The sequence below is a fragment of the Phyllobates terribilis genome, unplaced genomic scaffold (assembly GCF_046119375.1).
Source record: "Phyllobates terribilis strain yellow unplaced genomic scaffold, ASM4611937v1 Scaffold_2__4_contigs__length_985480577, whole genome shotgun sequence".
Taxonomy (NCBI): Eukaryota; Metazoa; Chordata; class Amphibia; order Anura; family Dendrobatidae; genus Phyllobates; species Phyllobates terribilis.
Genome location: NW_027362762.1, coordinates 50025046 through 50041798, shown reverse-complemented (window position 1 = coordinate 50041798; position 16753 = coordinate 50025046). Strand labels below are relative to the sequence as shown.

Here is a 16753-nt window from a genome sequence, read left to right as displayed (position 1 = left end):
AGCCGGTTAGAGCAGGAGGAGCTGAGAAGATGGATATAAGGGAACATCTATGGGCAGCTGGTTATACAGCAAGGGGAGCTGAGAAGATGGATATAAGGGAACATCTGTAGGCAGCCGGTTTGAGCAGGAGGAGCTGAGAAGATGGATATAAGGGAACATCTATGGGCAGCTGGTTAGAACAGGAGGGGCTGAGAAGATGGATATAAGGGAACATCTATGGGCCGCCGGTTAGAGCAGGAGTAGCTGAGAAGATGTATATAAGGGAACATCTATGGGCAGCCAGTTGTAGAGCAAGAGGAGCTGAGAAGATGGGCAACATAAGGGAACATCTATGGGCAGCCGGTTAGAGCAGGAGGAGCTGAGAAGATGGATATAAGGGAACATCTATGGGCAGCTGGTTAGAACAGGAGGGGCTGAGAAGATGGATATAAGGGAACATCTATGGGCCGCCGGTTAGAGCAGGAGGAGCTGAGAAGATGGATATAAGGGAACATCTATGGGCAGCTGGTTGTAGAGCAAGAGGAGCTGAGAAGATGGGCAACATAAGGGAACATCTATGGGCAGCCGGTTAGAGCAGGAGGAGCTGAGAAGATGGATATAAGGGAACATCTATGGGCAGCCGGTTGTAGAGCAGGAGGAGCTGAGAAGATGTATATAAGGAAACATCTATGGGCAGCTGGTTAGAGCAGGAGGAGCTGAGAAGATGGATATAAGGGAACATCTATGGGCAGCCGGTTATAGAGCAGGAGGAGCTGAGAAGATGGATATAAGGGAACCGGTTATAGAGCCGGAGGAGCTGAGAAGATGGATATAATGGAGCATCTATGGGCAGCCGGTTAGAGCAGGAGGGGCTGAGAAGATGAATATAAGGGAACATCTATGGGCAGCTGGTTAGAACAGGGAGGGGCTGAGAAGATGGATATAAGGGATCATCTACAGAATATCATACATTTTCATTTAAATCAATGCTCCTTCTAGGAGTCCAGTGGGCGGAGCTACTTAGTGATGGATGGCCATCTCTGTATGCACTGCATAGGACCACCACTTCTCCACTATAGGGAACCAGGCGCCCTTGTACTCCAGATCGTTGAGTTTAGATCCCCACAATTATGGCTCCTCATACATAAGCCCCCCAATATATTCCTGATCTCTGCATGCCCCTTAGGAATCATATCTTCCATTGCGTTCTTATGTTGCAGACATGAGGAAGATGTGAGTTATCACCAATGGGGAGCTCCTCCACCACTCTCAGGAGGCTGAAGCTGGGGAAGCTGAAGATTGTGCGCAGACGTCTCCTGCAGCATTACGAGCACCAGCCTTTCATCTCGCTGCTGGCCGGTCTCTACAGCTGCCGATGGAAGAGGTACCAGCGCCAGAAGACGGAGCCGGGCCAGTGCTGCTGCAAAGGGGTAAGACGCGTCCAGAACACCGACTTATCACATTCTTACCTTTCACCCTGCAAATGTTGATTTCTGCTCTAGTCACATCCAGAGCTGCATTCACGCATCAATCTCTATATCCTCCTGGATTTCCATAGTGACACTTATGTGTATACTATCCTCATGAAAAAATAACCGGGCACTGCGCTAATTTTTGGCGGAAAGATCATAGTGAATAGTATGGCCCCAATAATAGTGCCATATAGCGCACAAATAATATCTTAATGCGTAGTGCTCAACAACAGTATATATGCAACAGTGCCATACGGTACATATACTATACAGTGCCAATACTAGTAAACAGTGCCCAATAACAGTGTCATTATATGCCCACACAATACCCCCATATAGTGCTGATATAGTAGCGCCATTCAGTAAATATATACATCATAACAGTGCCATAAATGCTGAAATGGCAGAGCTATAGAGTGCCGACTAATACTGCTATATACCAGCTAAATAATACCGCCAGATATGTGAGGGGTAGGTTGTCAGGATCCAGGGCATAGTATTTGTCCTTTTAGAGGTCTTCAGTCCCCCTTTCCTTAGGGTGTAATGATGTGTGTTTCTGTTTGTAGAGGGAGTCGGTGTTCTTCCTCCTCCTGGTTGCGGCTTTTTGTCTGGCTTTAGTTTTCTTGTATTTCTGGGGGGAAGCAAAGAACGACTACAATGACTTTGATTGGTAAGTGATATGTGAGATAAGAATAGGCACAGAATATGGGGCATTACAGGGGCACAGGGAGAATGGGGCAAGGATGAGGTCTCATAGTGATACACTGACTGATGACACCTCTATATACAGTAGATAACACAGGATCCACCACTCACAATAGGTGATGTCACAGCTCACCTCCTCCTCCTCCTGTACAATGACTGATAACACCTCTATATACAGTAGCTAACACAGGATCCACCATTCACAATAGGTGATGTCACAGCTCACCTCCTCCTCCTGTACACTGACTGATAACACCTCTATATACAGTAGATAAAACACAGGATCCACCATTCACAATAGGTGATGTCACGGCTCACCTCCTCCTCCTGTCCAATGACTGATAACACCTCTATATACAGTGGATAACACAGGATCCACCATTCACAATAGGTGATGTCACAGCTCACCTCCTCCTCCTGTCCAATGACTGATAACACCTCTATATACAGTAGATAGCACAGGATCCACCATTCACAATAGGTGATGTCACAGCTCACCTCCTCCTCCTCTACAATGACTGATAACACCTCTATATACAGTAGATAACACAGGATTCACCATTCACAATAGATGATGTCACAGCTCACCTCCTCTGTACAATGACTGATAACACCTCTATATACAGTAGATAAAACAGGATCCACCATTCACAATAGGTGATGTCACAGCTCACCTCCTCCTCCTCTACAATGACTGATAACACCTCTATATACAGTAGATAACACAGAATCCACCATTCACAATAGGTGATAGCACAGCTCACCTCCTCCTCCTGTACAATGACTGATAACACCTCTATATACGGTAGATAACACAAGATCCATCATTCACAATAAGTGATGTCACAGCTCACCACCTCCTCCTCCTGTACAATGGCTGATAACACCTCTATATACAGTAGTATCCACCATTCATAATAGGCGATGTCACAGCTCATCTCCTCCTCCTCCTGTACAATGACTGATAACACCTCTATATACAGTAGATAACACAGGATCCACCATTCACAATAGGTGATGTCACAGGTCTCCTCCTCCTCTTCCTGTATAATGTGTGATAACTCCTCTATATACAGTAGATACAACACAGGATCCACCATTCACAATAGGTGATGTCACAGCTCACCTCCTCCTCTTCCTGTATAATGTGTGATAACTCCTCTATGTACAGTAGATAACACAGGATCCACCATTCACAATAGGTGATGTCACAGCTCAACTTCTCCTCCTCCTATACAATGACTGATAACACCTCTATATACAGTAGATAACACAGGATCCACCATTCACAATAGGTGATGTCACAGCTCACCTCCTCCTCCTTTACAATGACTGATAACACCTCCATATACAGCAGATAACACAGGATCCACCATTCATAATAGGTGATGTCACAGCTCACCTCCTCCTCTTCTTGTATAATGTCTGATAACTCCTCTATATACAGTAGATAACACAGGATCCACCATTCACAATAGGTGATGTCACAGCTCACCTCCTCCTCTTCCTGTACAATGTCTGATAACTCCTCTATATACAGTAGATAACACTATCTATTGACTTGTCTGACATTTGGATACATTGGGGCATTAATGTTAGATTTGGGGATGATGATATGTGACTGATGGGTCAATAAATAAGTATTTTTTGGGTTCTTTGAGAGTTTGTACATTGCACAAAAAAACAACATGTTTCTCTGTTCTCCCCTCCAGGTACTCCTATAAGGGGCTGGGATACTGGTTCTTGTGGTCCTTACTGATCCTGGTGGTGGTGGCCGTGCTGTTCACCTACATAGCAATATTAGTGGTAAGTGTGCAAGTGGAGCTTATTTTTGATTATTTTGGAAACTGACAAAAAAAATTAGATTTAAAGGGGCATGCACGGAATGTAAAATGCCATTACTGCATCGCAGAAAGTTATCAGTAACGGCTAATATCAGTTACATAAAAGTCATAGTAAATTATCTGTAAATGAGTTTAAAGGGGGCTGGCTGGGCTATGGAAATGACCAGTGTGGCAGCCCACCTCACTCACAGCGCTGGGACGGCCGACACCAGAAACTGTACTGTGTCCAACAAAGGGCAGAAATGGACCTGACAGAACCTGCAACAAATACAGATAACTGCAAACATATCGTATAAACTAGGAGAAGTAATGTATGTACACAGTGACTGCACCAGCAGAATAGTGAGTGCAGCTCTGGAGTATAATACAGGAGGTAACTCAGGATCAGTAATGTAATATATGTACACAGTGACTGCACCAGCAGAATAGTGAGTACAGCTCTGGAGTATAATACAGGATGTAACTCAGGATCCGTACAGGATCAGTAATGTATGTACACAGTGACAGCACCAGCAGAATAGTGAGTGCAGCTCTGGAGTATAATACAGGATGTAACTCAGGATCAGTAATGTAATGTGTGTACACAGTGACTGCACCAGCAGAATAGTGAGTGCAGCTCTGGAGGATAATACAGGAGGTAACTCAGGATCAATACAGGATCAGTAATGTAATGTATGTACACAGTGACTGCACCAGCAGAATAGTGAGTGCAGCTCTGGAGGATAATACAGGATGTAACTCAGGATCAGTAATGTAATGTATGTACACCGTGACTGCACCAGCAGAATAGTGAGTGCAGCTCTGGAGTATAATACAGGATGTAACTCAGGATCAGTAATGTAATATATGTACACAGTGACTGCACCAGCAGAATAGTGAGTGCAGCTCTGGAGTATAATACAGGAGGTAACTCAGGATCAATACAGGATCAGTAATGTAATGTATGTACACAGTGACTGCACCAGCAGAATAGTGAGTGCAGCTCTGGAGTATAATACAGGAAGTAACTCAGGATCAGTAATGTAATGTATGTACACAGTGACTGCACCAGCAGAATAGTGAGTGCAGCTCTGGAGTATAATACAGGAGGTAACTCAGGATCAATACAGGATCAGTAATGTAATGTATGTACACAGTGACTGCGCCAGCAGAATAGTGAGTGCAGCTCTGGAGAATAATACAGGATGTAACTCAGGATCAGTACAGGATCAGTAATGTAATGTATGTACACAGTGACTCCACCAGCAGAATAGTGAGTGCAGCTCTGGAGGATAATACAGGATGTAACGCAGGATCAGTAATGTAATGTATGTACACAGTGACTGCACCAGCAGAATAGTGAGTGCAGCTCTGGAGCATAATACAGGATGTAACTCAGGATCAGTAATGTAATGTATGTACACAGTGACTGCACCAGCAGAATAGTGAGTGCAGCTCTGGTGTATAATACAGGATGTAACTCAGGATCAGTAATGTAATGTATGTACACAGTGACTGCACCAGCAGAATAGTGAGTGCAGCTCTGGGGTATAATACAGGATGTAACTCAGGATCAGTACAGGATCAGTAATGTAATGTATGTACACAGTGACTGCACCAGCAGAATAGTGAGTGCAGCTCTGGAGTATAATACAGGATGTAACTCAGGATCAGTACAGGATCAGTAATGTAATGTATGTACACAGTGACTGCACCAGCAGAATAGTGAGTGCAGCTCTGGAGTATAATACAGGATGTAACTCAGGATCAATACAGGATCAGTAATGTAATGTATGTACACAGTGACTGCACCAGCAGAATAGTGAGTGCAGCTCTGGAGTATAATACAGGATGTAACTCAGGATCAGTAATATAATGTATGTACACAGTGACTGCACCAGCAGAATAGTGAGTGCAGCTCTGGAGTATAATACAGGATGTAACTCAGGATCAGTAATGAAATGTATGTACACATTGACTGCACCAGCAGAATAGTGAGTGCAGCTCTGGTGTATAATACAGGATGTAACTCAGGATCAATACAGGATCAGTAATGTAATGTATGTACACAGTGACTGCACCAGCAGAATAGTGAGTGCAGCTCTGGAGTATAATACAGGATGTAACTCAGGATCAGTACAGAATCAGTAATGTAATGTATGTACACAGTGACTGCACTAGCAGAATAGTGAGTGCAGCTCTGGAGTATAATACAGGATGTAACTCAGGATCAGTAATGTAATGTATGTACACAGTGACTGCACTAGCAGAATGGTGATTGCAGCTCTGGAGTATAATACAGGATGTAACTCAGGATCAGTACAGAATCAGTAATGTAATGTATGTACACAGTGACTGCACTAGCAGAATAGTGAGTGCAGCTCTGGAGTATAATACAGGATGTAACTCAGGATCAGTAATGTAATGTATGTACACAGTGACTGCACCAGCAGAATAGTGAGTGCAGCTCTGGAGTATAATACAGGATGTAACTCAGGATCAGTAATGTAATGTATGTACACAGTGACTGCACCAGCAGAATAGTGAATGCAGCTCTGGAGTATAATACAGGATGTAACTCAGAATCAGTAATGTAATGTATGTACACAGTGACTGCACCAGCAGAATAGTGAGTGCAGCTCTGGAGTATAATACAGGAGGTAACTCAGGATCAGTAATGTAATGTATGTACACAGTGACTGCACCACCAGAATAGTGAGTGTAGCTCTGGAGTATAATACAGGATGTAACTGAGAATCAGTAATGTAATGTATGTACACAGTGACTGCACCAGCAGAATAGTGAGTGCAGCTCTGGAGTATAATACAGGATGTAACTCAGGATCAGTAATGTAATGTATGTACACAGTGACTGCACCAGCAGAATAGTGAATGCAGCTCTGGAGTATAATACAGGATGTAACTCAGAATCAGTAATGTAATGTATGTACACAGTGACTGCACCAGCAGAATAGTGAATGCAGCTCTGGAGTATAATACAGGATGTAACTCAGAATCAGTAATGTAATGTATGTACACAGTGACTGCACCAGCAGAATAGTGAGTGCAGCTCTGGAGTATAATACAGGATGTAACTCAGGATCAGTACAGGATCAGTAATGTAATGTATGTACACAGTCACTGCACCAGCAGAATAGTGAGTGCAGCTCTGGAGTATAATACAGGATGTAACTCAGGATCAGTAATGTAATGTATGTACACAGTGACTGCACCAGCAGAATAGTGAATGCAGCTCTGGAGTATAATACAGGATGTAACTCAGGATCAGTAATGTAATGTATGTACACTGTGACTCCACCAGCAGAATAGTGAGTGCAGCTCTGGAGTATAATACAGGATGTAACTCAGGATCAGTAATGTATGTACACAGTGACTGCACCAGCAGAATAGTGAGTGCAGCTCTGAGGGTATAATACAGGGTGTAACTCCGGATCAGTACAGGATCAGTAATGTAATGTATGTACACAGTCACTGCACCAGCAGAATAGTGAGTGGAGCTCTGGAGTATAATACAGGATGTAACTCAGGATCAGTAATGTAATGTATGTACACTGTGACTCCACCAGCAGAATAGTGAGTGCAGCTCTGGAGTATAATACAGGATGTAACTCAGGATCAGTAATGTATGTACACAGTGACTGCACCAGCAGAATAGTGAGTGCAGCTCTGGAGTATAATACAGGATGTAACTCAGGATCAGTAATGTAATGTATGTACACAGTGACTGCACCAGCAGAATAGTGAGTGCAGCTCTGGAGTATAATACAGGATGTAACTCAGGATCAGTAATGTAATGTATGTACACAGTGACTGCACCAGCAGAATAGTGAGTGCAGCTCTGGAGTATAATACAGGATGTAACTCAGGATCAGTAATGTAATGTATGTACACAGTGACTGCACCAGCAGAATAGTGAGTGCAGCTCTGGAGTATAATACAGGATGTCACTCAGGATCAGTAATGTATGTACACATTGACTGCACCAGCAGAATAGTGAGTGCAGCTCTGGGGTATAATACAGGATGTAAATGTAATATAATATAGTTACAAAGTGACATACTTTTTGTAGATTCTATGTGATCTGTTTTGCTCTCCTGTGATAGCTTTGATTGTTCTGACTCCTTGCCCTTCCTGTGATGCGGAGGACACTGGTTACCGGGGATTTTCTTTCTGTGTGTAACACAATAGCGACTCTGCAATGTCACATAAAATCTATTTTGGACTTGTTGGTGTATATTTTTTTACTCATCATAAAAAGTTATAAAAAGTTCTGACTTCCTCCCTTGTTATGTTGTAGACGCAGGGGTTAGATATTTTTATACCATTTACGATGAGGGTAAGAATATTCCGGCCTCTGCTGATCTTCCGGTGCGGTGACGGTTCACCTTACACTTTGTCCTTCTCCTATGGGCCGGGGGACTTTCTCCTACAGAGTTCACGGCTTCTGTTATAGAGAATGAGGTGAACAGAAAGCGTTTCACGATGTGGACGGTCTGATTAAATTGCTGTATTTCAGGTGCTGTGAATATAGAATAAAACCTTCTCCTCTCCTGAAATGTATCAACAGGGAAAAATGCATCAGACTGGAGCCCAATCTGCTCACAGATACAACTGTAGCAAACCCTCACCTGTGATATGGATTTGGCATGTACTGGTTTTGTGTTACACAACCATGTTTCCGTTCACTGACAGCAAAATTAAAAGTGTATTAAAAAAGTTGTAGTGAGTCCTAAAAGTTTCAAAAAGTTTCAAAAAGTGATTCTAAGTAAAGACGTCTTGAAGGTAAAGCTTCACGCAGCGGCCAAGATGCGAGCCATAGTCCGCTCTGCCATGAAAGCCACCTGGCATAGCTGCCATTACATATGCTACAGGCGGCTGTCACTCAGCTTTTTCAGACTTCTGAGTGGTAAAATTCAGGACTGTGGGAAAGCTGGGTGACATTCAAATTTGATTTGTGTCTATCTTATTATCTTTGGCATACATTGTCACTGGATTAATAAAAAGGTTTTTTTTTTTATATATTTTTTTAGGTTTTGGCAGTATGTCTGCTCTCAGAGGGTCAGCAGCTTTACCTGCACTGGAGCCACAAGGTAATTACTGACAGTAATCTTATGCACTGATTACAATGTTATTTATAGTAGTCAGAGATCCCTTTACTCATACAAAGCTCCAAAACCTCTCCACCGGCAGAGTTATGTGATAATATTCTGTCTGCTAGCACCCACCACTAGGGGGAGCTAAGGAGCTTACCGCATGCTGATGTATTATCGAGTTGTGTTCCTGAGCTCCCCCTAGTGGTGGCTGCCGGCAGACGCAATATTCTCATGTACAGTAATTCTGAATCTATACAGGGGATATAGAAATGTAAATTAGCAAATAAGCAGGGGGAGGGGGGGGGCTTGGACCGAAAACAGCAAGATGATTCTTATTTGTCCCAATGGCATATTTTGTATTTGCTTCTGACCAATGTGTTTTCCCTTTGCCAGGGCGGGATGCTGTTTGTCTTTATTTTCTTTATTGCTGCCCTTGCTGTTTTGTCTAATTTATGGGGTGAGGAATGGGCAGCCGTTCGCCTCTCCTTCCAGGTAAGCATTGGTTTACAAAGGGGACATGAAAAATTCTGCCATTTCTAATATAATGACATTACCACCAGCAGAATAGTGAGTGCAGCTCTGGGGTATAATACAGGATGTAACTCAGGATCAGTAATGTAATGTATGTACACAGTGACTGCACCAGCAGAATAGTGAGTGCAGCTCTGGAGTATAATACAGGATGTAACTCAGGATCAGTAATGCAATGTATGTACACAGTGACTGCACCAGCAGAATAGTGAGTGCAGCTCTGGAGTATAATACAGGATGTAACTCAGGATCAGTAATGTAATGTATGTACACAGTGACTGCACCAGCAGAATAGTGAGTGCAGCTCTGGAGTATAATACAGGATGTAACTCAGGATCAGTAATGTAATGTATGTACACAGTGACTACACCAGCAGAATAGTGAGTGCAGCCCTGGGGTATAATACAGGATGTAACTCAGGATCAGTAATGTAATGTATGTACACAGTGACTGCACCAGCAGAATAGTGAGTGCAGCTCTGGAGTATAATACAGGATGTAACTCCGGATCAGTAATGTATGTACACAGTGACTGCACCAGCAGAATAGTGAGTGCAGCTCTGGAGTATAATACAGGATGTAACTCCGGATCAGTACAGGATCAGTAATGTAATGTATGTACACAGTAACTGCACCAGCAGAATAGTGAGTGCAGCTCTGGAGTATAATACAGGATGTAACTCAGGATCAGTAATGTAATGTATGTACACAGTGACTGCACCAGCAGAATAGTGAGTGCAGCTCTGGAGTATAATACAGGATGTAACTCCGGATCAGTAATGTATGTACACAGTGACTGCACCAGCAGAATAGTGAGTGCAGCTCTGGAGTATAATACAGGATGTAACTCCGGATCAGTACAGGATCAGTAATGTAATGTATGTACACAGTAACTGCACCAGCAGAATAGTGAGTGCAGCTCTGGAGGATAATACAGGATGTAACTCAGGATCAGTAATGTAATGTATGTACACAGTGACTGCACCAGCAGAATAGTGAGTGCAGCTCTGGAGTATAATACAGGATGTAACTCCGGATCAGTAATGTATGTACACAGTGACTGCACCAGCAGAATAGTGAGTGCAGCTCTGGAGTATAATACAGGATGTAACTCCGGATCAGTACAGGATCAGTAGTGTAATGTATGTACACAGTAACTGCACCAGCAGAATAGTGAGTGCAGCTCTGGAGTATAATACAGGAGGTAACTCAGGATCAGTAATGTAATGTATGTACACAGTGACTGCACCAGCAGAATAGTGAGTGCAGCTCTGGAGTATAATACAGGATGTAACTCCGGATCAGTAATATATGTACACAGTGACTGCACCAGCAGAATAGTGAGTGCAGCTCTGGAGTATAATACAGAATGTAACTCAGGATCAGTACAGGATCAGTAATGTACTGTATGTACACAGTGACTGCACCAGCAGAATAGTGAGTGCAGCTCTGGAGTATAATACAGGATGTAACTCAGGATCAGTAATGTAATGTATGTACACAGTGACTGCACCAGCCGAATAGTGAGTGCAGCTCTGGAGTGTTATACAGGATGTAACTCAGGATCAGTACAGGATCAGTAATGTAATGTATGTACACAGTGACTGCACCAGCAGAATAGTGAGTGCAGCTCTGGAGTATAATACAGGATGTAAATCAGGATAAGTAATGTAATGTACAGTGCCTACAAGTAGTATTCAACCCCCTGCAGATTTAGCTGGTTTGATAAGATGCAAATAAGTTAGAGCCTTCAAACTGCAAACGAGAGTAGGTTTTATGAACAGAAGCATAAATCTTACAAACCAAAAAGTTATGTTGCTCAGTTGAATTTTATTAAATTTTAAACATAAAAGTGTGGGTCAATTATTATTCAATATGTTTAATATTTTGTGGAATAACCCTTGTTTGCAATTACAGCTAATAATCGTCTTTTATAAGACCTGATCAGGCCGGCATAGGTCTGTGGAGTTATCTTGGCCCACTCCTCCATGCAGATCTTCTCCAAGTGATCTAGGTTCTTTGGGTGTCTCATGTGGACTTTATTCTTGAGCTCTTTCCACAAGTTTTCAATTGGGTTAAGGTCAGGAGACTGACTAGGCCACTCCAACACCTTGACTTTTTCCCTCTTGAACCAGGCCTTGGTTTTCTTGGCTGTGTGCTTTGGGTCGTTGTCTTGTTGGAAGATGAAATTACGACCCATCTTAAGATCCTTGATGGAGGAGCGGAGGTTCTTGGCCAAAATCTCCAGGTAGGCCGTGCTATCCATCTTCCCATGGATGCGGACCAGATGGCCAGGCCCCTTGGCTGAGAAACAGCCCCACAGCATGATGCTGCCACCACCATGCTTGACTGTAGGGATGGTATTCTTGGGGTCGTATGCAGTGCCATCCAGTCTCCAAACGTCACGTGTGTGGTTGGCACCAAAGATCTCGATCTTGGTCTCATCAGACTACAGAACCTTGAACCAGTCTGTCTCAGAGTCCTCCAAGTGATCATGAGCAAACTGTAGACGAGCCTTGACATGACGCTTTGAAAGTAAAGGTACCATACAGGCTCGTCTGGAACGGAGACCATTGCGGTGGAGTACGTTACTTATGGTATTGACTGAAACCAATGTCCCCACTGCCATGAGATCTTCCCGGAGCTCCTTCCTTGTTGTCCTTGGGTTAGCCTTGACTCTTCGGACAAGCCTGGCCTCGGCACGGGAGGACACTTTCAAAGGCTGTCCTGGCCGTGGAAGGCTAACAGTAGTTCCATAAGCCTTCCACTTACGGATGATGCTCCCAACAGTGGAGACAGGTAGGCCCAACTCCTTGGAAAGGGTTTTGTACCCCTTGCCAGCCTTTTGACCCTCCACGATCTTGTCTCTGATGGCCTTGGAATGCTCCTTTGTCTTTCCCATGTTGACCATGTCTGAGTGCTGTTCACAAGTTTGGGGAGGGTCTTAAATAGTCAGAAAAGGCTGGCAAAAGAGATCTTTAATCCACACATGTGAAGCTCATTATTCTTGGTGCCTGAACTACTTCTTAATACTTTAGGGGGACCAAACAGAATTCTTGTGGTTTGAGGGGTTGAATAATAAATGACACTGAATTAACTTTTAACGTTTTAAAAAAAAAAAAAAAATTTGCTGCAGTGCATTTCCCACTTCCAGGCTGATCTACAGTACAAATGTCACAATGCCAAGTTAATTCCGCATGTGTCAACCAGCTAAATCTGCAGGGAGTTGAATACTACTTGTAGGCACTGTATGTACACAGTGACTGCACCAGCAGAATAGTGAGTGCAGCTCTGGAGTATATTACAGGATGTAAATCAGGATCAGTAATGTAATTTATGTACACAGTGACTGCACCAGCAGAATAGTGAGTGCAGCTCTGAGGGTATAACACAGACACACAGGATAATAAATGCACTTTTTTACATTTTTTAAATAGTTTTATCTGTAAATAATCTGTAAAATTTTGTTCAACGATGGACAAACCCTTGTAGAAAAAGTACATCCATATTGTTTGATAGTTTGTGGTTTCGCTCTGTCCTCTTGTTGTACTATCACAAACTCATGAATCCTCAGTGATCCCCGGTAATCTCTTTGTGATCCAGGTGACGGCTCCGTACCTCCATATTGGATCTCTGGCAGCAATCACCCTGTTGTCTTGGCCAGTAGCACTTTACTTTGTCAGGATGAACACAAGACGTGAGTGTTAATAATTGGTGGGAAATGTCGCTGTGTTACTTTGTATTTGTGGCTGGGATCTGGTCTGGGATCTGTATACAGAGAGGGAGATCTGATTTGGGATCTGTATACTGGGGGATCTGGTCTGGGATCTGTATACAGGGGGATCTGATCTTTGGTATGCTGTATATAGGTGATCTGGTCTAGGGACTGTATACAGCGGGATATGGTTTTTCGACTGTATACAGGGGAATCTGGTCTATGGTCTGTACACAGGGGGATCTGGTCTATGGTCTGTACACATAGGGATCTGGTCTATGGTCTGTACACAGGGGGATCTGGTCTATGGTCTGTACACAGGGGGATCTGGTCTATGGTCTGTACACATAGGGATCTGGTCTATGGTCTGTACACATAGGGATCTGGTCTATGGTCTGTACACAGGGGGATCTGGTCTATGGTCTGTACACAGGGGGATCTGGTCTATGGTCTGTACACATAGGGATCTGATCTATGGTCTGTACACAGGGTGATCTGGTCTATGGTCTGTACACATAGGGATCTGATCTATGGTCTGTATACAGGGTGATCTGGTCTATGGTCTGTACACATGGGGATCTGGTCTATGGTCTGTACACATAGGGATCTGATCTATGGTCTGTATACAGGGTGATCTGGTCTATGGTCTGTACACATGGGGATCTGGTCTATGGTCTGTACACATAGGGATCTGGTCTATGGTCTGTATACAGGGGGATCTGGTCTATGGTCTGTACACATAGGAATCTGATCTATGGTCTGTATACAGGGTGATCTGGTCTATGGTCTGTAAACAGGGGGATCTGGTCTATGGTCTGTACACATAGGGATCTGGTCTATGTTCTGTACACACAGGGTTCTGGTCTTGGGTCTGTATACAGGGGATCTGGTCTATGGTCTGTACACAGGGGGATCTGGTCTATGGTCTGTACACATAGGGATCTGGTCTATGGTCTGTACACAGGGGGATCTGGTCTATGGTCTGTACACAGGGGGATCTGGTCTATGGTCTGTACACAGGGGGATCTGGTCTATGGTCTGTACACATAGGGATCTGGTCTATGGTCTGTACACAGGGGGATCTGGTCTATGGTCTGTATACAGGGGATCTGGTCTTGGGTCTGTATACAGGGGATCTGGTCTATGGTCTGTACACAGGGGGATCTGGTCTATGGTCTGTATACAGGGGGATCTGGTCTTGGGTCTGTTTCTGTATACAGGATACGGTCTGGGGTCTGTATGTGTGAATTTACCTTCCGGCTTTATATCTAATACCGCATGCTTCTCATGCGAGCAGTTTAGTCTTTATCCGGCTCCACCAGGCGTGATGATCACCAGATTATCCGTCATCAGGTTTTGCATTTTTCATTCAAATTAAAAAAACAAAACAAGTAAAATTCTATTTAATTTATTAAAATGGTAAAATCTTCCACAGTCTGTTCTGCTCCAGAGCACGGACATCTCCCCTTATGGAGGAACTCGGAGCTTTGTGTTTTTTTTATAGTTAAATAATTATTTGGATAATTCATGTCGAGAACAAACCTCCGGCTCCATCACGTTGTGCCGGGTCCTGTATATTTTCAGTCCATGTGTGCAATATAGAGAACAGACCCGGGTCCATGAGGCTGGAACACCCCAAAATAATCAGACATGACAGCAGATCCCTTAAATAAACAGACCCCAAAAGAAAAGCCCCCAAATAAACAGAGACCTGAAATCAGACCCCCTAAATACAAACTCAAAGCCTGTAAACTAAAACAAAACCTTAGACCAGATACTCTAAAAAAAAGTGCAGACCCTCGGACCAGATCTCCCAGACTAATACAGACCAAAGACCCCTAAAAATACAGACCCCCAGACCATATTCATCAAACTAATAGGGGGCATCTGCTGTAGCATCTGTATACAGGTGGATCTGGTCTAAGGTCTGTATACAGGGGGGATCGGGTCTATGGTCTGTATATAGGGGTTTGTATGGACACCAGACCAAATTCACCAAACTAATACAGACTCCACACTAGACCCCTAAACAAATGCAGACCAGACACCAGATAAGACCCCCAAACAAATACAGAACAGATCCCTAAAATAATACAGATTTCAATCAAGACCAGACCCCCTAAACAAATACAGATCCAAAACCAGACCCTCTATACTAATAGAACCCCCAGACCCCCTAAACTAATAGAACCCCAGATCAGACCCCCTAAACTAATAAAAATCCTCTGACCGGACGCACCAAACTAATAAGGACTCCACACCAGACCCCTGAAGTAAATGCAAAAACCAACAACAGACCCCCTAAACTAATAAAAATCCCAGACCAACCTCCCTAAACAGAAACCCCAAACCATATCCCATAAACTAATAGAAACCCCCAAACCAGACCCACTAAACTGCACATCAGACCCCTTACATAAATGCAGACACCTTAAATAAATGCAGACACCAACAGCAGACCCCCTAAACAAATAAACTCCAGATAAGACCCCTAAACTAATACAAACATCCAGGACAGATTCCTAACACAATACGAACCCCAGAAAAAAACTGCAGACACCATGCCAAACTGCTTAAACTAATACGGACCCCAGACCAGACCCCATAAACCCATAGATTCGACCAATTAAATGAATGCAGAACTCAAGAACAGATCCCTACACAAATACACACACCAAGAACAGATCCCTGGAATGATAAAGACCCCAGAGGAGACCCCATAAACTATGCAGAACCCCAGAGGAGATTCTTCCAGTTCCTTCCAGGCAATATAGTGATGCCCCCCGGTGGCAGGACATCGTTGGTGATGACGCCCGAGAGTGTAGGTCCTTTCAGTAAGGATGGATGTTTGGTCAGGACAATTAGCGCCCGGCCAAGGACGTCTCTTCTATTACCAGGACATTTCGGGAGGGTTGAGAAGTATGTAAGGGCCAAGCTGTCTACATAGAGCGGATCTGTTCCCACCCTACAGACGTATTCTCCAAAATATGGTTTTCAGGAGCTCCCAAAATGCACTTTGGTCAACCAGACATTGGACGGGTGTCGGACTTTTTGAACCATTTTGGAATTATGTCTTGTGAAGGATGACGCTTTAATCCTATAACGTTTCTCCCTTATATTTAATATTTTTCTCCAGTGTCTCAGCTGATGATCATCAGTCCGTACATCGCTGTGCTGCTACTCCTGTATTTATTACCACTGGGGATGTATTCCCCCTGCATAAGGGAGAAAGGGTCGCTTGGGGCGAAACCCTTGCTGATAGGGCACAGGGGATCACCGACGGTAAGTACCCGGCAGTGGGGTCAGCTTCACCTCTGCCATTTTACATCCTGTGACTATATGACCTTGTTGTGTTGCATTTCGGGAGAGAAAGTTTTGGCAAACTACTGTACTTTTCTAAATTTCTTCTCTAATTT

The 16753-nt window shown here is 43.7% G+C and overlaps 1 protein-coding gene across 3 annotated transcripts in view; it reads left to right on the top strand.

Moving 5' to 3' along the window:
- The window catches only part of GDPD4 (glycerophosphodiester phosphodiesterase domain containing 4), a 105881-nt gene that overhangs the window by 49367 nt on the left and 39761 nt on the right, over nucleotides 1-16753 (top strand). For all 3 annotated transcript variants that reach the window (XM_073661658.1, XM_073661653.1, XM_073661665.1), the window contains 7 exons: nucleotides 1200-1409; nucleotides 2018-2121; nucleotides 3869-3962; nucleotides 9030-9089; nucleotides 9486-9584; nucleotides 13226-13319; nucleotides 16474-16619. In XM_073661658.1, coding sequence (XP_073517759.1) covers nucleotides 1227-1409; nucleotides 2018-2121; nucleotides 3869-3962; nucleotides 9030-9089; nucleotides 9486-9584; nucleotides 13226-13319; nucleotides 16474-16619 — 780 coding nt within the window. In that variant the 5' untranslated portion in view covers nucleotides 1200-1226. The remainder of the gene's footprint in view (nucleotides 1-1199; nucleotides 1410-2017; nucleotides 2122-3868; nucleotides 3963-9029; nucleotides 9090-9485; nucleotides 9585-13225; nucleotides 13320-16473; nucleotides 16620-16753) is intronic.